This window comes from Styela clava, chromosome 11 (genome assembly GCF_964204865.1).
Source record: "Styela clava chromosome 11, kaStyClav1.hap1.2, whole genome shotgun sequence".
Taxonomy (NCBI): Eukaryota; Metazoa; Chordata; class Ascidiacea; order Stolidobranchia; family Styelidae; genus Styela; species Styela clava.
This window is the reverse complement of record NC_135260.1, coordinates 6,852,166-6,873,240: the sequence shown is the minus strand read 5'-3', so window position 1 is coordinate 6,873,240 and position 21,075 is coordinate 6,852,166. Positions and strand designations below refer to the sequence as shown.

Genomic DNA, 21,075 nt, shown 5'->3' with positions numbered 1-21,075 from the left:
AGAAAACATCTAAAATTGTTCAGGATTTTATCATGAAAGTTGCTTCAAATCAACTCTGAAACTGTGAGATTGTAGCAGTCTAAGCAATGGCATATGAATTAGGTAATTTCATATCTATATCGGTTCGAATTGGTAACCTAATTACAAAAATGGTGACTATTCTAACTAATGAATATTGAAGTCTTAAAATTGAATACATATACATCACCCGGGTAGGACTCAAATAACTATCCGCATTTCTGCATGTACATTGCTATTAAAAGCCGTCAAAAAAGAAAGCATGATTTGGTATTTGTGTGGATGCATGTTTCGATATCATACTCCAGAATTGTTTGTAAAGTTGGTTCAGCTATCGTAAAGATTTAAGAGGTTCAAAGTTTCTATCTTATGATTTCAGGACACCCATTTTCTTCTCATATATGCTAAAAATAGCAGTTTTAAAAAATGATATGATTATGGCTTATAGCAAAGATAGCGGCACACTTCGTCAATCGCTGACAAATATTCAAGCTGGTTCTCTTTCTTCTGATGCGTGAAACATAAATATTATATTATATTCTTATATAAGTTAAAAGTTATTTTGAACAGTGAATCGCACATAACAATCGCATAACAAAAATAATCAAAATAGTAATGGTATCTATTTCGCAAATTGTTGTCTTGGACATGCGTATACCATATCCCCGAATATATGGTTTGAGTGATATAATGCTGCCACGAGTGATTTTTCTGAACATTTTTACCTACTACTGCGACGAATAGGCGGCTTGGATACTGAAAATTTTTGACCTAGTGCCAGTGTTGCAATGAATTCTGTGATCTATATATTTCCGATTATCTACTGCAGGAGTGTGCCGCGGGCCAAATGCGGCCCTCAAGGAAAAATTGTGCGACCCGCGGAGAAGTGCCAGTTTGGATGATGTGCGTCCCCCGATACGAGTTTTTGAATTAATTTAGTATGTGCGAGTCATTTTTCATCTCTTTGCGTTTCGAAGCCTATACGCCCGAGTCTAATTTATTATCTATGTCTTTACAATTTACAATTACTTAACAGCTAGCTTTTGCAAACAACGCATGTCACAAGATCAGTAACCAAAACTTTTGAGCAACTACTGCATAAAGGGCGAGTTTTTAAACATTATATGATGAAGGTTATTCGGCATTGTGGAACGATTTTTGTCTAACTTTGTCTCCGGCAGTAGTAATGGAGATATATTCAAACATTTATATTTTATATGTATCAGTTCGAATTAATTTTTGATTTCTCAGGTTTACAAACGCAATTACCTCTTTCATAATCTGATATTTATTCTAGAATTGAGAACGTTGCGTCTCCGTTTTCTTAGCACTGAGAAGCACTCCACTTTTATTTTTTGTAAAGGTTTCGGAATTTTTAATTGCAAAAAATTTAAAGTCAATAAATCTTGCACGAAATGCAGTTTGCTGTGAACAACCTCAAACTTTTAGCGTTTGTTGATAAAATAATGGATACATATTTCAAAAAATCTGCAATTGTGCAACACAAACGTCGACGCAAAAAACTTTCCCTCACTCACATTTCAAATTTTCAAAAATTACCAATAAATTACTTATTTTGTGCTAAACTGTATCGCACTGTTGTCTATTTAGTCATAATCATTACATCTTTTTTCGATCATAAACAGCTGAATGCGAGAAATGTTAATAATAACATAAATAACCATAGCACTTAGCCATGTACACACTTTAGTTCAGGGTGGTCCAAACCCAGGCTGGCGGGCTACATGTGGCTCGTCGCTTCATTGTCTGTGGCCCGCGTCGCATTTGCGGCTAGGTAAACAAAAAGTCGCATTTGGTGTTGTTTCGTCATGAAAATAACCAGAAAAATCTTTTTACATATTGTTACATAACTTGTGTCGCCGAATTGACTAGTGTTATTGTCAGCTGAGTCAACTGACGAAGTTGAATAATGTGTCTGGCGAGTTTAAATTGTTAACTGGCTTTCTATCGTTTTGGTCGGGAATATATGCTAACAATATTGGCATCATGGAAAACTAAAAATCGAATGAGCAATCTATTAGCCTAGGTCAACTATGCCTGATAACTAAATATTCATGTTATGGCCAAACAAGATAATCCTAGCCGGGTGGATTCTTGCAACCTGTCTAAACAGTATTACAAAAAATGCTGCCTATATGTCAGAAAACTTAATAATTACTCTTCTGTATCTCGAATTTGGTGGAATTCATTAATCAATCAATCTGCTGTTATTTTGTAAACATAACTTTGAAAAAAAAGCTGACGAATTCAAACATATATTTTACTGAATATGGGAAGGAAACTATGACACTTTCTCCGTTATGAAGAGTTCGAAAGTTCACGTAGCGCTGTTTAGTCGTTGATAATTCTCCAAGCTTCAGGGTGTTCGGTGGTTGGTGCTTCGTGCTAAGTTTGAGTATCTTTGTAATCGCACTTTCCAAACTCCGAGGTGTTTGGTGGTTCCAATAAGGGATGATCATGTGCGAGAGGATTGCTGGACCCCTCACTATCACGTAACCGCTGTTCGATTACGGCTTCCTCACCATCTAGTCTGTGTATCTGAAATAAATAACTGCTCAACTATTTCTGAATCCAACATGAACGGGTATTGAGGCCACTGAGGGTTCACTATATGACTAAACTGTCTCATTGGCATTCTACTCCCACGTGATAAATATTAAAAGGTAACAACCACTTGAATCCCCCTTTGACCACTTGACCCCCAAAATAGCTGTGTCAAAGACAACTCTAACCGTAAGTTGTGTGGTAAATTTCCTTTTTTTGTTAACAGCTATCATGCGTTGAGAGCGTGGATTCTAAAAGTTGGAATAAAGTTTAATAGCATTCATGGTAATTACTCAATGATGAATCAGGCAATGATCACACACACGGAAGCTAGAAATATGAGTGATCATGCAACATTTCCGCTCATTCTTACACGAACTTTTTTTTTAATTTTGGATATTCTTGGTATGTCAGAAATATTGCAACGTCATTCGGTACTCCGATTTCAAAATTGATTGGTTGACCAGGGGTCGGCAATTACTTTTCCGAGTGGGCTAATTACGAGTTATGGACTTAGTTACTGGACCAGAGGCTGAAAACTCGATAGAAAAAACTATGCATAAAAAACAGTTCATTTACAACAGCTAGGCTAACGTTTATATAATAAGCATAATGTAACAATCGGGATTATTATGACGCAATTTTCATCGATATTTTCAACGGAAAAATCATATCAATAAAAACTATACCTGTATTTTAAGCATTCGCAAGTGGGCCGGATGAAACATGTATCCAACACACGCGAACAATATTTTTGTGGGAAATCTATCTTGTGTGGGAATACAAGGAGGGAATCTAACCCGAATCCAACTATATCAGTTTATAGCTGCGGTTCTTAACTCTTCAGAAATTTACTTAGATTGCTAGGTTTACCCACAATGCATCCAGTAAAGCTCATTTCTTGGAAAAAGAAATAACAACTTACTTCATTGTATTCATTTTATGTGACGGCTGCCTTTATTTATTGGCAACTATAGCTGTTCAATGTCTGATTGAGCGCAGTGATTTTCCCGCACTACTCTCTTATAGGGTGAACGCCCCCTTAAAATTTCAAACACCCCGGCAAGTGATGGGTTGTAACTTCGGCAAAATTTAATTCTAATTATGATAGGTTTTTATAGTATTTTGACTTTCAATCCCCCCTTTTATTTACCACTGCTATGAAAGGTCGCTTATAATCTTTTTAAGTGGTAGAAAGTTTGAATTGGGATAAAATTGACACGATAATTCGCACACAAAGAAGATTTCTCACATAAATGTTGTATGACAGCGCTTGCTTGATTCGTCACGAAGCCAATATAATTTAAATTCATAGCACCAAAATTATGCGGCAATTTTTCGACTTATGGTAAATATTTATTTGAATGGGGGTAGCGCGATGGCCGAGTGGTTGGAGTGTTGTTTTTCTAATCCAGAGTGGGATAAATTGGGGAGGCAATTCCGAGGAGGAAAAATTATTGTTTTTTGAGATTAAGTAGGAAGTTTTCATTCATTTTATTGTCATTGAAAGTCTGCGATTCCGACTCTTTGAGTTACAAATCACGTGATATAGCGTGAACCTTGCATATTTTCGAAGGAGAAAAATCTAACGTATTTCATGTTCAAGAATCGCGATATTACAATGCATTTCTACGTGGGATATGCCAATATTTGAAAATATAACGAGGGCTTTAATTGAAATTATAAACAGAATATCTTACTGATATATTTAGTGTTAAATTCGCGTTGCGCTGTTCGGAAAGAAAGTGAATGATTGACGTGAACTTCCGCGATTTTTTTAAACGATAATGATCTCATAAAATCACTAATGTATTTCGGGAAAGCGACACTTTGAAATCATGGTGTTACTCATGAACAATACAACGGAAATTTAGTTCAACGATAGCTGGAATTACACAGGAAGTTTAAATAACATTGGCTACTCTTTTCCGTGTACTGAGTGAGTTTGAATAGGATATATTCCGATGCGAATAGTCCGATGCTTCATTCTAACCTACGTTGTTCGGGAATCGACTTTCATTGAAGAAAAGTTGACGAAATTCTTGGATTCGAAATGAAGTTTCCGATTCAACACAGTTTCATCAGACTAATACTGTTAATGGAGGCTTGTTTATTGATTAAAGGTCAGTATAACCGTGTACGCTTTGTTGGGTTTGCTTGTTTGCCTGGGTTTTGCTTTTTGGGGGCGCACTATACTATAATTAATTTTCTTTAGATATTTGCTACGCCGCTGGCGAGGTAATCCTTACTTTACGTAGTAGTTTTGCATCAATAAATCAGGCAGGATAATTGTGCTGCTCTAAATGAAGCTGCACAGTGCATATTTGTGCATAAATAAAAATTTTGTGCCAAAATTTCATAATGTTAGCGCTGTTTTTTAATAGGCTATTATCAATTGCTGGTTTCACTAAAGCAAAAAAAATAAAATAAATATTTAAGAATCTCCCCGGCGATTTTAAACTATGAAATTTGGTGATTTGTACATAGGGTTAGTTCTTTAGATATTATATAAAGCAGGGGTGTGCAACCTTTCATACAGGAGGGCAAAATACAAATAACAGGGTGAAACCGCGGGCCGCACCGGGCTGTTTGCTTTGAACAAGCTGGATATTATAGACATAGATAATAAATTGATTGGACTCAGGAATACCATTTGCAAAGCAATGGGATTGGAATTACACCCACGTACTAAATTTAAAAACCGTTAAATTAAAATTCGTTTCTTGGGCTGCACAGTGAACATTCAAATTCAAAATTAGCACTTCTCCGCGAGCAAAACAATTTTTCCTTGTGGGCCTCATTTGGGCCGTGGGTCCAAGGTTGCACACTCTTGATATAAAGAATCCCCAAAATCAGGCCATTGATATTTATACAGCTTCAACGCTTCGTACTCTTCCTAGTATATAAACCAGAAATGTAACGTGACCGTGAATTGAAACAGTTCTTTTGACATATTTCAAATCTGTTTTCTCGCGTCACAGCTGTCATATTTGTATCAAAAGAAATATTTATTTATTCCGGCGTAGGGGAGGCCACTATGACGATGTAATAATATGTCGAACCTCGGTTTCTCGATGAAGGTTAAATCGACATTTGAATATCAAATAATGATTTTTTATATGATAGATTTTTTCTCGAATACCTCGTTTATTGTGTCACGTATTGGATGCTTTGCTGTACCGTCAACAAGGTTGGGTTTACCGGGCAAAATAGGCTGAAGCCTAGGGGCCTCGAATCTTGGGGGCCTCATCATTCAACTTTGAACTGTTACTTATTTTTGAGTCGCTTTTAAATTGTAAAAGATGAGAGGATTTCATCATTTGAAACGTTTTGTTTTTTAAACTTAAATTTTAAATATTGTCATATACACTCAAATATTCAGAAGTGAAAAATCGCGATTAGCGGGCGTGGTGGCCCATTGGTGGAGCGTTTGACTCGGATATTTTGGCATTGCGGAGTGAAAATCTCATTTTAACTTCATACCCACGACTTCACCCGGAGTGATGTAAATTGAGTAAGCAATGCCGAATCAACAAGATGACTGCCTATTCAAAATACAGCAGTTAATTACGTATAAGTGATCGCTCGCTTTTTTCACTTCTGAACCGATCAGTGTACATGACGATATGAGAGATTGAGCCTTGTTTGGGTAGGAAAGCGTATAAAGGAAGCATCAAACTTTGTGGAATTCAACCTTCCTGAGTTTATTGCTTGCAAAAAAATTGAAACGAATTCAGAAACCAGAAATTGAATCGCGGTAATCGGTCAGAACTTCGCCCATGCCCCCAAGACCGCTAAACATTGTAAGGTTCCCCAATGGCGGGCGTTATAATTCAAATTTGATTCGACCAATCATCATCGAGGAAAATAGTGCGTTCGCATGACGTGGGTAGCAGTATGAAATTAAATAGAGAATGAGCGAATGCGCGCCCTAAGGTAATAGGTACTGATTTAGTCTCGATATGGGAAAATTCAGTAATACAACTTTCGTTTATCTGTTATAAACTTAGTCTAAAACGGTCATTCTGCTCTATTTTTAATTTCAATATTCTCTTGCAGGAGAGGATTGCAGGATGGCCATGGTTTGCGATGGGAAACCCACTTGGAAAGATGTTAATAAGGTGATAGCGTTAGTAGTAATTTTTATATTGGAGGTAATATTTGCAGGAATTGAACTGTTCTGTTTGAAATCTGAAAATAAAATGAGGAACTTGAATTTTTTAGCAATTTTTTTCATCGATCTATGAGTACCGGAGGTTTGAAACTTACTTTAATCGTTACCTCATCCCAGATTTTAAGTTTTCCATTTAATTCATGGGAACACTTTTTCACGGGAACACTTACCCAGCAGCTAAAGCCTCCATGTCCATATATTTAAACATTTCTCCCTTGTTCTATTTCAGATACGACAGTGCACAAAGGAAGAAAAGGAAGCTTTGGACGGTTCGTGTCACAATATGGTTTTCATCGAAATACGTTTGCCAGTTTTTCCATATTTGTCAAACAGTCTGATAGCAAAATTGCCCCCAAACAATCGTTTTATTAGAAAAATTTCAATCATTTTATATTTTTATCGCGCCATTTTTAACAATTAAATTATGACGTGTAGTTTAGCAATACCAATCTCATATCCTTATTTTTAATCAGAGAGAGAGGGGTACATCTTCCAACAAAAAAACTCACTGATAATGGATTGTGAAACTGAGGGCTCAATTTAATATCTTTTTATATTTATTTTTTGCAGCTTTAACAGAACAAGTAGACGAGACCACAAATATGTTCAATCAATTACGAAAAACGTTGGAAGATTCCAATACGAACTCTGTGCCGCCCTCTGTTGTTGGTGTCAAAGAAACGACCACTCCCCTGGGTAAGAAAATCTAATTCTTTGGCCATCGCATGTATTAGATTAGATATCCAAAAAGCCCTCCTCAGTCATAGTAATTATTAATACGGCGATTATGCGAAAACGATGAAAAAGAAAAATTATGCATTGCCATTCACTGTCTCATTCTCTCCTTAAAGTAACTAAAACTATAAATCTTGCTTTAAACTTGTAATATAAACTAGCTTTTTCACACAGGATACAAAGACAAGGAAACTTCTTCGGCCCAAGCTTCAACCGTCCCTGCCACATCCCCGTGGTCAACTAAGGAAGCCTTTCTTTCTACTGTGCTCCCACAAACTACAAAAGTCGAGCACAGTACAGGTTGGTATGGCCTTCTCTTTCTCGTTTTTCACTCGGACAATATTTCTCCCCTAAACGCTTTTTAGGACGAGTCAAATATCTTAATTAGGAATTCCCCAGCACCTGAAGTCCAGAACAGGAAAAATTGCGATGGTTTCGAGCAAAGTAGATCCTTATGTATTAGTAATTGTCTTGTCTAGCGCTTTGTTTGAAGTGAGATGGGAAGACGAATCGCAAAATCACTAAATGTATTTGCTTGATTATAAGATAAGATATCAACGTGTTCGCCTAAGATTATTCTTGGAAAAATGATTTTCTTTATCCCTGCAAGGCGCCCCAATATAGGACAGAGTAAAATTGACTCAAGATGGCGTCCATAGTCTGACAGTTGCCTCGCTTTATGCCCTTTGGGGCTGTCGTTTTGACGTGCTACTCTCACTCTCAAAAACTCTCTCAAAATTAATAAAAAAAAGTATAGAAATAGTTTTGGGGTCAAAGGTCAAACGTCTATTCTGCACCAGTTCAACGTATTTTTTATCTAATAATTTTACTCAGGTGTACTGAACAGTACCGGTATCTAAAGTCAAAAAAACACTCAAAATTAATGACAAAGTATAGTAATAATGTTTGGGGTCAAAGGTCAAACGTGCATTATGCTCTGATTCAACGTATTTTTCATCCAATAATTTTACTCGGATGTACTGAACAGCATTTAAAGTCACAAAAACACTCTCAAAATTAATGACAAAGTATAAACATAATGGTTGGGGGTCAAAGGTCAAACGTCCATTCTGCTCTAATGCAACGTATTTTTCAATCAATAATTTTACTCGGATGTACTGAGCAGTCTGACAGTATCTGAAGTTGGTCATTTGCAATTTTCCGGGCTTTTAATTTAAGTTTAAGAATAAATCTAATTTCTGTAAGTAGTTTTCACAACTTTCTTCAAGACCTGATTGACCACACGAAAGGCTGTGACGGGTTGTAGTTTTCCCCGTCCAGGATCTTAATCTGACATCTGCACAATCAGGCAATGGGCGACCTACGGCTTGCGGGCCAAATCAGACCTGTTGGGTAATTTAATCTTGCCCGCCTAATGCTGCCACAACCAAAATAGGATAGGTTTTACATATTTATCCTCGGGGAGAGGAAAGCCGGCTTAACCACGGCCTCTCGTCCGGGTACCGTACCAGGATTGCCAGATCCCAGCAATCCAAAAAAAGCCATATCAAAACATAAAAAAGCCAGAAAAATTGTACAACGACCAAGGAAAGAGAGGGGTACATATCTTCCAACAAAAAATTCACTGATAATGGATTGTGAAACCGAAGGCTCAATTTAATATATTTTTATATTTATTTTTCGCAGCTTTAACAGAACAAGTAGACGAGACGAAAAATATGCTCTATCAATTACGAAAAACTTCGGAAGATTTAAACACGAACTCAGTGCCGCCCTCTGTTGATGGTGTCAAAGAAACGACCACTCTCCAGGGTAAGAAAATCTAAGTCTTTCGCCATCGCATGCATTAGAATAGATATCCAAAAAGTCTTCCTCAGTCATAGTAATTATTAATACGGCGATTATGCGAAAACGATGAAAAAAGGAAAAATTTGCACTTTCATCCACTGTCTCATTCTTCCATTAAAGTACCCAAAACTATCAATCTTGCTTTAAACTTGAAATATAAACTAGCTTTTTCACACAGGATACAAAGACAAGGAAACTTCTTCGGCCCAAGCTTCAACCGTTCCTGCTACATCCCCGTGGTCAACTAAGGAAGCCTTTCTTTCCACTGTGCTCCCACAAACTACAAAAGTTGAACACAGTACAGGTTGGTACGGCCTTCTCTTTCTCGTTTTTCACTCGGACAATATTTCTCCCTTAAACGCTTTTTAGGACGAGTCAAATATCCCAATTAGAAATTCCCCAGCACCTGAAGTCCAGAACAGGAAAAATTGCGATGATTTCGAGCAAAGTAGATCCTTATGTATTAGTAATTGTCTTGTCTAGCGCTTTGTTTGAAGTGAGATGGGAAGACGAATCGCAAAATCACTAAATGTATTTGCTTGATTATAAGATAAGATATCAACGTGTTCGCCTAAGATTATTCTTGAAAAATGATTTTCTTTATCCCTGCAAGGCGCCTTAATATAGAACAGAGTAAAATAATTGGCTCCAGATTAGGGTTGCCATACCGTCCGGGAATATTTCCGTCCGGGTTAAATTTAGCGTCCGGGAAAAATTTAAAAAATGCTCAAATGTCCGGAATCCGGAATTTTACTGCATCTGCAATCGTACTGTGCACACTGCTAATACAGAACATTGTTATTTCGTACCGTGCGCATATTTTTACTACGAGGTCATGAAAATAGCCATGCACTGTCCGGAATTATGCTTTTTCAAATATGGTGACCCTACTCCAGATGGCGTCCATAGCCTGACAGTTGCCTCGCTTTATGTTTTTTGGGGCTGTCGTTTTGACGTGCTACTTTCACTCTCAAAAAACTCTCTCAAAATTAATAATAGAGTATAGAAATAATTTTTATCCAATAATTTTATTCGGATGTACTGAACAGTTTTTAAAGTCCCAAAAACACTCTCAAAATTAATGACAAAATATAAACATAATAGTGTTGGGTCAAAGGTCAAACATCCATTCAGCTCTAGTTCAACGTATGTTTTATCCAATAATTTTACTCGGATGTGCTGAGCAGTCTGACAGTATCTGAAGTTGGTCATTTGCAATTTTGCCAGAATCTACATTCGACACAATACAATCAGTCAAACTGACATCTAGCCTATATGAAAAAGTTAAAAAAAAAAATAAATAAATATCAAGCGGACAGCATTATTTATGGTGGCCCATCGTTGCCACGCGTAAAATTAAAAAAAAATGAAAAAATAAAATGAAAAAGCGAAAATAAAAAACTAGTTTTGAAAAAACATAAAAATAATTGATAAAAAAGAAATGAAAAAAAAAATTTAAAATTAAAAAAAAAAATTAAAAATAAAAACGAAAAAAAAAAAAACGAAAAAAAAAAATTTGAAAAAAAAAAAAAAATTGGATAAAAAGAAAATAAAAAGGTTGACAACGATGGTCCGCCTCGTGGCTCATCGTTGTCACGCGTTTTTATTTTTAGAAAATTTGATGCTGCTTGGGACCAACGTTGTCAGGCTTAATCCTACACGCACAAATGTGTTTCCTGGGTTTCTAACTCACTACTGATTTTCATGAGCAATATTCAATAAATTCAACATGAAAATGTTCTATAAATTCTCCATGCCACAAGTTCAACCACAAGCAATATATTTATAATAATGATAAGAGAATATAGAATTGAATACGAAAATTTGTTTTTACTTGTAGAAGGTAATTTAATTGGAAAATGCTGCTCAACTGCTCAGTTGTCTGGACACTCGTGCGATGCCGGTACAGTACCGTCTGACCGTACCGGTACCCATGCAATCACTCATGAAAGAATGGGAGATACGGATAGTCTCGTAGAATATAGACTACTGAAACACTCTCTGCGCCTGCCCCATACCGTACAGCCGCAACGTACCGATCCAGACAAATGATAAATCGCCCGTGCTCAACCATTTATTTAAATCCATACCTCGATCCTAGTAGAATATAGTGAGTCGAGGTATGGATTGAAATAAATGGTTGAGCACGGGCGATTTATCATTTGTCTAGATCGGTACGTTACGACTGTACGGTATGGGGCAGGCGCAGAGAGTGTTTCAGTAGTCTATATTCTACGAGACTATCCGTATCTCCCATTCTTTCATGAGTGATTGCATGGCTACCGGTACGGTCAGAGGCAAAGCGACTATAACCGACTACCAGTATTTGGTAAGACGGTACGGTACCGGCATCGCGAGTGTCCAGACAGCTGAGTAGTTAAGCAACATTCTCCAATTAAATTACCTTCTACACGTAAAAACAAATTTTCCGAATTTTCGTATTCAATTCTATATTCTCTTATCATTATTATAAATATATTACTTCTTGTTGAACTTGTAACATGGAGAATTTATAGAACATTTTCATATTGAATATTGCTCGATAAAATCAGTAGTGAGTTGGAAACCCAGGGAACACATTTGTGCGCGTAGGATTATGCCTGACAACATTGGTCCCAAGCAGAAGCAAATTTTCTAAAAATAAAAACGCGTGACAACGATGGGCCACGAGGCGGACCATCGTTGTCAACCTTTTTATTTTCTTTTTATTCAATTCTTTTTTTTAATTTTTCTTATTTTTTTTTTACAACGATGGGCCACCATAATTATTTTACCATTCAATATATACAATACAGGGTGCCGCTTCAGTATGTGATCTTCCTACATGTTTCTACTTAACACTCTCCATGTAACGATCATTTTTTTTAATTTTACCGTTCCGTGCCAAGGTGAAAACGAGAGAGTTCTCTCCTATTTAGTGTCTCGTATTCAGTTTTTAATTGATCGGGAAAGGGGCGAACCAAGTGGTGTCATCAGTTTTCGTTCATTCCGACATATCAGTCGTAGGTGAAAGAACTCACTTACGCAGGCGTATCTTGCCGGAATTGCTCTCTCATGCTGAATTTCTCCGAGCCCTATCAATAATACAACAAATATTTTGAAATATTGGCTATTTTCAACGCCTATACTTATTTACATTGCGTGACATTTCAAATGAAATAAAAATCTTCCTTCTTCATAACATGCTTTATAATATGATCTATCAAATCCTTGAGTCATTTTACGTGAAAAAGTTGAAACCAGGTGTGCTGGCGCCAATCGGACTCAAAACATTTTTTATATTTTTATTTACGATTAATATGTACATCGGCCATGCTATTTAAGTTGATAGTTAAGTGCATGGTAGTCGCTAACTTCACCAAACCATAATTCGAATGAGCCAATATATTGACTACGTCAGTGATCCTATAACGTTATTGACATGACAAATTCCACGATTGGATTATTGTAAGCACCACCACACAGCACATAAAAATTTTATTTGCATTTCCAGAGCAAAAAATCTTTTTTTTTTTTTGCTTAGAGTTGATAAAATTGTTCAAATCACTTAATGGCTTCAGTTATTTATACTAAAATTTCATTCCAACGTAGCAAATATGTATATGTTTGGCAATAATGCAATTAATACAATAAAATTGATTTTTTAATATAGTGCTTTTTTAATATTACCAAAAATATACAGAAAACTTACTATACAAAGCTGCAGATTGTTCGGAATACAAAGAAAATTTATCTCGACTTGGACGAAGGGTTTCTACAGGAAATGAAACAATTTATATTACGTTAGATGGAGAGATTGCAAATGTTAATTGCATTTTCGATGAATCGAACGCATGGACAGTAAGAATATTAAATTATTTGCTAATTGTTTGAACATGCTCCTTCAAACTAGAAAACTCGTTGGACGCACGTTTGTGTAACGTTTTGACATCGACTTAATCCTATTGACAGCGTGGTAAAAATCAGTCCATTCCATAATTCTTCAAGATTGTCAGTAGCACGGCGCCGCATTACCCTTGTGCTTAGCTTCTCACTCGAATACTAATATTACTTTAGTTTATGTGCATTCATTCCTTGTTCTCCCGTAGGTAAAGCAATCTCGCAGAGGGCATACGAGTTCACTAAAATTTTGATGTTTTTTCAAGTAAACATAAATTATTAATACCTCATACTTAGGGCGCGCCACTTATGATGAAAGAAGCCAATGAATCTCTTACCTAGCTATTGCGGAAAACAACAAAAATAGCTGGGCATATGGCCATCGATTAGATCTGATATACAAAAATAGTTGTTACAAATTATAATAAGCTATTTTAACTAATGCTCTATGATACGACACTTCTTAACAAAAAATTAAACATTTCCATATTTTTCTCAAAGGTTATTCAACGTAGAATGGATGGAAGCGTAGATTTTTACAGAGGATGGGAGGATTACAAGAATGGCTTCGGAAATCCTGATGGAGAGTTATGGCTGGGTAAAAAGCTTATTTTGTAAACGGTTCAAGCTTAAAAGATCATAATAAAAATGGCATAAAACAAGTTATTGTATGAAAGAAATATTTGTATGCTTTAACTTTATTTATTATTTCTTTTACTTTGTATTATTTTACTTTTACTTCATTTTTTGTTCTATTTTTGAATTTCATAATTTTTTTCAGGTCTAGATAAGCTCCACAAAATGACTTCAAGAAAAAGCTATAGTTTACGAATTGATCTCTTAAACTGGGAAGGCGAAAAAAGAAATGCTGGTTACAGGTCTCATTTTTTTATTATGAATAACATAAGGAAAATAAAACTTGCTTATCTGGACTGGTATTTCACGATTGAACATGCACGGAAAACATATTAAATATTCGCTTACTTCCGGTGTCGTGACACTCGATTTACAGTGTATACTTTAATAGATAGGTATTTAAGTATAATATTAGTCTTATTATCGGTGGGTGTGCAAAGCGCGTCAAATTGATAAAGTATGTATTTCAGGAATTATAAATTATTTTATTAAAACAAATAAACTGTTTTGGAATTAGAGATCGTGGATATTGTACATGACATATATTTTCCGAATGTTTGGTTTTCATGATAGATGGATATAGTCAAGTTGGAATATTTGCGTCTGTCCTATGACGTCACGGGCTGACGTCATACAAAATAATTTAAATCCGGCTACGGCTAAAAAATTGAGCTATAGGAAATTATTTACTCTTAATGGCATAACAATATCTTCAAGAAGTTTTTTTTATGTTTTTCTTGGAACCGATAAAAATGACTTACGCAATTTTGGTATTAGGGTGACGATATAATATTGATGGCGTAATTGGTAAACATAAAACAATTTTTGTACAAATGATTATTTTATATTTGTTCAGTACCTTCCGAATTGGAGACGAAGATTCAAATTATCGCCTCACTGTATCGGGATACTCCGGAAATGCAACGGATGGGATGAGTTATCACAATGCTGAACCATTTAGTACCCATGATAGAGATAGCAGCAGTAGTAACTGCGCTGTATTATTTCACGGAGCATGGTGGTATAACGACTGCTATAAAGCAAATCTGAATGGAAAATATTACAAAAGTTCGGCAGGGCCTGGAGGCAATGGGGTATCTTGGCAATTTTGGGATGGGGATGATTATTCCCTCAAATTTGTCCAAATGAAAATTAAGCCAAATTAGCAAGCAATTTGTAATATTGATCAAAATTAGATAAATTTCTAACATCTGTAAACAGTTTGTTTAAACTTTTTTAAATATGATATGCATTGGAAGTAATCTTTAAGTTGCAATGCCTTATAACTGGCTGAATTTGGTGATAGCAATACATTGCAGTGATAAACTTTCCAAACTGGCAGACCATCGGTTTTATGAATCAGTTGCACCAACTGAGCTTGACACTCAAGCGACTTAAAAATACAAATACTGAACTTTTCAAACTCAATATCTTTTTTGACATTTAAAATGTGTTTGTATATTTACTTTGGGGCTCCCGAAGTATGCGAACCAAGATGGCGGACATCGGAATGTAATATGTGTACTAGGTTAGGGTTAGGCCATAATTTTAGGTATAAATACTACGGGAGGCTCTTGGCTAGTCTCCGAACTGATAATAGGACTAAAATAAGGAAAATTGGAAAAAAATTATCGCCTAACCCTAACCTGTTACCCATGTTACGTTCCGATGTCCGCCATCTTGGTTCGCATACTTCGGAAGCACCTTTACTTTTTACTTGTGTACTTCATTTTTCATTTAAATATTGGCATCATTAAAAATTGAACTGCAAACCATGAGTCATCTCTCAATCGGAGTCACGCTGTCAGAATACACTCACTCAAGTGGGCTGTGGCGAAATATAATTGCTAGAGCAAACATCTAAGATTGTTCAGGGGTTTATCATGAAAGTTGCCTTAAATTAACTCTGAAACTGTGAGGTTGTTTTCAGGCTGTTTATCCATTGGAGTGGTTTAAGCAAGGGCATATCGATTATGTAATTTCATATTTATATCGGTTGTAAATTAATTACAAAAAAGGAGACTACTCTATGTAATGAATATTGAAGTCTTGAAATTATACATTATACTCCAGGGGTCTTCAATACGCGGACCGCGATTCTAAGTTCTGTTATTTAACATCAAGAGTCTGGTCCGACAAGCTGTAAAAAGGGTAACAAAAATCTCCCTCTGTTATTCCACTTTACCACGTTCATATTTTCACGCTCCAGAAGTGTTTGTACCAATATGGAGGTAACTAATTTTGTTCGCCTACTTTACATCAAGTTGTGTAAAGAGACGGAAGCCCATCCACTTTGCTAACACAGGCAGTTCCCGAACTCGTAATAGATCTAAAATAAGGAAAATCGGAATAAAATTATGGCCTGACCCTTACCTGGTGCACACATTGCGGGATTACCCATATTTTACTCTATTGTGCAAATTATTTCGTAAATTCAATAATTTATTTCGCATTTTTATTATGGCGAAATAAACGAGTTTTGGTCTGATCATTGTGTCCGAAAAAAGGTTCGCAAAGTAATTGCACACTCACGTCGCATACTTGCGATGTTCGGCAGTACTCATATTTGCGAGCAGTTTTTTTTAACAATGAAAGTTACCTAATCAGCCCTCCGCACACGACTAACGGACGAACATTAGCATGCTGTCTCAAGACTAGCAAACCAACGCAAAATAAGTTTATTTTTTATTTGTATACTGAAAAAAGATACCAGTTTACGAATTTGTTCGCAGCTGGTCACACAATATATCAGAATTCCGTGAACGCCCAAATTATACCTAACGTCAATCTCGCAGTAAAAATCAGTGACTCATAGACAGCGAAGTTGAATCAGTTGGTTTTGAGTTTCCCACTTATTTTTCTTGCTTGTACGGGTAGATTTAATTTAAATTGCATACAACAATCGCGCGATATAAATCTGTATTTTCACTTTTATTATTTGTAATTCCCCTGCTCTTGCGTGTATGCCATTGGCATGTAATATTACAAACGCCCGCATGCTTGAAGCTTGATCAGCCAGTAAATCATCGTGTTTTATCACTAATATTGTACAAGATGAAATTATTCATGTAGTACTCTCATGGTTCATGTTTAAACTTTTTTTGAAGTTTTGGAAACTTTCTGGAATTTCCATGTTTTATTCTTGTTGATTGTCTAATTTCACAATGGTCCCCAAACGGGGAGGAATTCCCTCCCATCGGTGTACAAAATCTATAGAGTGTAAGTTGCATTTAAGATTAGCTAGAAAATAAACAAATGACGAAAACTAAAGGTTTAAGCCTAATAAGGTTGGAATAAAAAGTTCAAAAATAGGTTGACGTAGGTATTTTTCAAAAAAGGTTAGTTACCACTGATCTACTTAGTGATTTGACGTTTTTGTCCAGGGGCATTGTTCTAAAAATCGTGTAGATTTTAGTGAGTCAAAAACAGTATATATTGAAATTTTTCTGCATAAACATTTTTATTTGTTGTCATGTGTCTAATCAGGGCCAGACTTATGCCACTGCAACCTCTGCGACCGCAGTGGGGTCCCGCTCCACCATAAGCGCAGCGGTATATCTAGATTTTAGGCGATGCCCGTCTTTTTCAAATAATTTATTGCTCATTATATTCCATACGCTTCCTTCCTCCGGTGAAAAAAGCTTTTCTCGCCTCCAATTAATCAAGAATTACTTGAGATCGACAATTCACGAAGATAGGTTAATTTTGCTACATATATTGCTCGTAAGATTACACCAATTTATTCCTAATTTTGTGCTTGGCTAAAAAGTAATGAAGAAAAATTCAATTATTATCACAAAATCTTAATTTCAGTTATTATTATTCTGCATGCTCAAACTAGGTCCTGTGCAAAACGTCTGGCATAGTGCCCCGCAGTAGCTGAAGCCGGCCCTGTGTCTAATTTATCTATTTGAAAAGTAAAATCATGGTTAAGGTATCCTAATAGAAAAGGTCGTTGAAAATTTGTAGACGATAAAAAGCCTCAAATCATAATGTTGTAAATTTGGTTATTCCTTTTAGTATTTCACTTTATGTTGACGACACAATCATTTTTTTCTCTCGATGGGAAATTTAAATAATGACACCATTGCTTATTTCACTCTCTCAGAAACATTTCGTTTTCTTGACGCTTACAATAACAGAGATTCAAGAACCGGAATTAAAATGCACACAAGTTTGATGTAAACAAAAGATAACTCCGTAGTATGTGTACCACGTTAGAGTTAGGCCATAATTTTAGTCCGATTTCCCTTATTCTAGTTCTAATACAAGTTCGGGGACTATTTGTGTTAGCCAAGTGAATATACCGCCTGTCCATAGGCTTCAGTCATTTTACACAACTTGATGTAAAGTAGGCGAACAAAATTTTAGTTACATCTATGTTGGCACACATACTTCTGAAGCGCCAACAAAAGTTACTGACTATCATAAAATCACACATGGTTACGTCTTACGTGTAGTCTAATCCTCTAAGTCTAAGTAACCACAAATTGATTTCATATGCAATCTGAATTACGTTGAAAATTTGTATTTTTATCCGGGTATATGTGAACGCTACGGAAGTTCTAGGAGCAGTTAAATCAAGTTAGCTAGGTTCATATTTGTCACATTACCTCCCAATTTGTTTTTTTAAACAAGTGGGCAATGCTTAAGATGTGGACAAGGCGGTTCGACAAACTGCAGCTGCCACTTAGTTTCTACCGCTAAATCCTTAATATTTATATTTAATTTTCTATCTCAAAACTTCCCCACCTATCACGTTGTGTCGCACTGCTAGCCTACCAGTACATCTATTTCAATTTTGTGTTTGGTAAAACAGTAGATGTGGAAACGTGGAAGAGGTTTAAACTGAAATTTCTACGATATAGCCAAAAATATTGTCGAAAAACAAATTAAACAACTTTAGCCTCCTTTCGATTAATGTAAGAAGCAGTATCATCGTGAATTCAATTTATATATATTGTTATATAACGCATTAGTTGGCCACCGTGGCGCGGTTGCGTCGATCTTGATCTATGTTGAATGATCTTTCTTTAGTGCGGTTCGAAAACGCCCTTTCCCTACGACAAAATACATTTATATCACACTAAGTGATCGATCGGCTTGTAACGAAGTATGGTATTGCAATTGTTATTGGGCAGTTTTGCCTTGTGTATTTTCTGTTTTGGAGCAGAGGCAAGCATGTTCCTTGAGTCATGCAGTATAACATGTAAAGAGAATGATGATAGCGGAATCTCAATGCCCCGAGAACAGCGAGTGTTGGGATACCCTGGCAAGCGTGGTCCAGTAGGACCACCAGGGCCTCCTGGTCCAGCCGGAATAAAAGGTTCTGTCGGACCATCCGGAGCAAACTGTGATTGCAAGAGTCAGGGAACTGATATTGAGGCTCGTTTGTCTGCATTAGAGAAAGCAATAAAAGAAATTAGAGGTGAGACAAGTAAGCTATACTGGTAATATAATAATAATGTCTGTTTTTACGACAATTATCTTTCATGAACAAATATAAATTTTTGCAATAATCCACAAAGTAACTTATACCGATAAATTATAATACTAGTTATGAATTGTTTAGATGGAATACTTCCTAACAATCATTTCCAAATGTATTTTAAGTGTCTGTATCGAAAATGAAATATAGATATTAAACAAATGCATTTATGAACAGATGAGTGTATTTTTAAACCGAATAAGGATAAACATTTACAATGGAACGTTGTTTTTTTCTATCTATGGGATAGACGTACTGTGTTTCTTCAAAAATAAGACCTATAGCCTGAAAATAAGACCTAGCCTGGATTTCGAAAATGATTTAAATATAAGCCCACTTCTTAAAATGCAGTTTTTTTTAAATAAAGACGAGCTATTTATAAGTAACTTGGATATTGGTTTTCATATTTTGTACATTTTAAATTTTCGTATTTTTCTACTTGGTGATTTTCTTTTTGATGAATGATAATGAAAGACATCCCCAAAAATTATCGTTTCAGTTTCCCCTGAAGTTAATGAACTACAGAGCACAGGATGGTATAAGGCGTCGAATGGTCTCTGGTACAAAGTACATTATGATAAAATGAAATATGCAGAAGCGAAAACAGCATGTAAAGAAGAAGGTGCAAGATTGGCGTCTACCGGATTGAGGGATCCCGCCGTCCATGGGTGAGTAAATGACTATATTTCGAAGTAGTTTTGCAAATACTGTATAAATGTATATCAATTACATTTAGTATTTGTATATAATGAAAGACTTCGTTATTTTGTTAGCTACCAGTCTAAATGGTTGCAATAACGGATTTATTATTTATATATATGCACAGGAGAAATATAATAAATAAGCATTGGTTAATCGAACGCACCCATCTTATCAAAAATGTTGTTTGATATCGGCTGTATGATCAATTCAGAAAGAAGTATGAAATGACTAATTTATAAATAATTATGCAAAAAATAATGAAATCGCGAATTATGTAAGACTTATGTAAGATGTGTTACGCAAATAATCGTGCTTGTCTTTCAGACAGTGGGATTCTCCATTGATAAGAAAAGAAAAAAGATTTTGGTTTAGAGCCAATTAAAGACATGGTTAGGGTTCCGACGATATCGATGTTTAAAGGAAAAACATTTGGACATTTGTTCATGACTAAAGTTTAATACTCGTATATATAAGAAAATGTGCGAAATCGTAATTTTTTATATATACAATTATTGCTAAATTTTAGTACGCAATCGTTAGTAACGTTTGTAACGTGTAATTTACTCAGAAAGCAGGAGGTTCCAGACATTCTTGGATATTTATACAAGAAATAGGTTTTACGTAAAATTGGCAATTTTTGACGAAACTCGATATATTTGCCATAAAAGTGATATATAATTATTTAACGCAAATCATAAATGCGTTGAATACTTCAAACTTTAGAATTGTTGAATACATAAATATTACCACTACTCGCGAAGCGGTTTAAGTCAAATGATAAAATAACACTGAATTTTCGTCCATGTCACATAATTAATCCAACAATTCTGTCTTGAAAGACTCAGCTTCACCATCTCTGCCTGATATAAATATTTCCGTATTTTTATTTTTTCCATACCTTTTTTACCAATTGGCGAATTAATTTCGCCTTTCATACCCCAACAAAAAAGCATAAGCACACTAAGCATATACATACGCCGGAATGTTTCAATCAGAACATAACTTCAATGAGGAAAAAAATATCCACTCTTTCGTGACTCAGAACCGACCATTCTAATTAATATCAATG

The 21,075-nt window shown here is 35.7% G+C and overlaps 1 protein-coding gene across 2 annotated transcripts; it reads left to right on the top strand.

The window, feature by feature from the left end:
• Window positions 1-4,534: 4,534 nt before the first annotated feature.
• Window positions 4,535-15,484, top strand: LOC120348181 (uncharacterized). Of its 2 annotated transcripts, none has more exons than XM_078118108.1 (11): window positions 4,535-4,706; window positions 6,643-6,704; window positions 6,996-7,026; window positions 7,328-7,453; window positions 7,667-7,792; window positions 9,140-9,265; window positions 9,480-9,605; window positions 12,984-13,141; window positions 13,682-13,778; window positions 13,962-14,058; window positions 14,673-15,484. In XM_078118108.1, exons 1-11 carry the CDS (start codon window positions 4,637-4,639, stop codon window positions 14,980-14,982), a joined length of 1,329 nt encoding a protein of 442 aa, XP_077974234.1. In that variant the 5' UTR covers window positions 4,535-4,636; the 3' UTR covers window positions 14,983-15,484. The 2 variants fall into 2 exon arrangements, with proteins under 2 accessions (XP_077974234.1, XP_077974233.1); XM_078118107.1 differs by having other exon boundaries at window positions 6,987-7,026.
• Window positions 15,485-21,075: the final 5,591 nt, after the last annotated feature.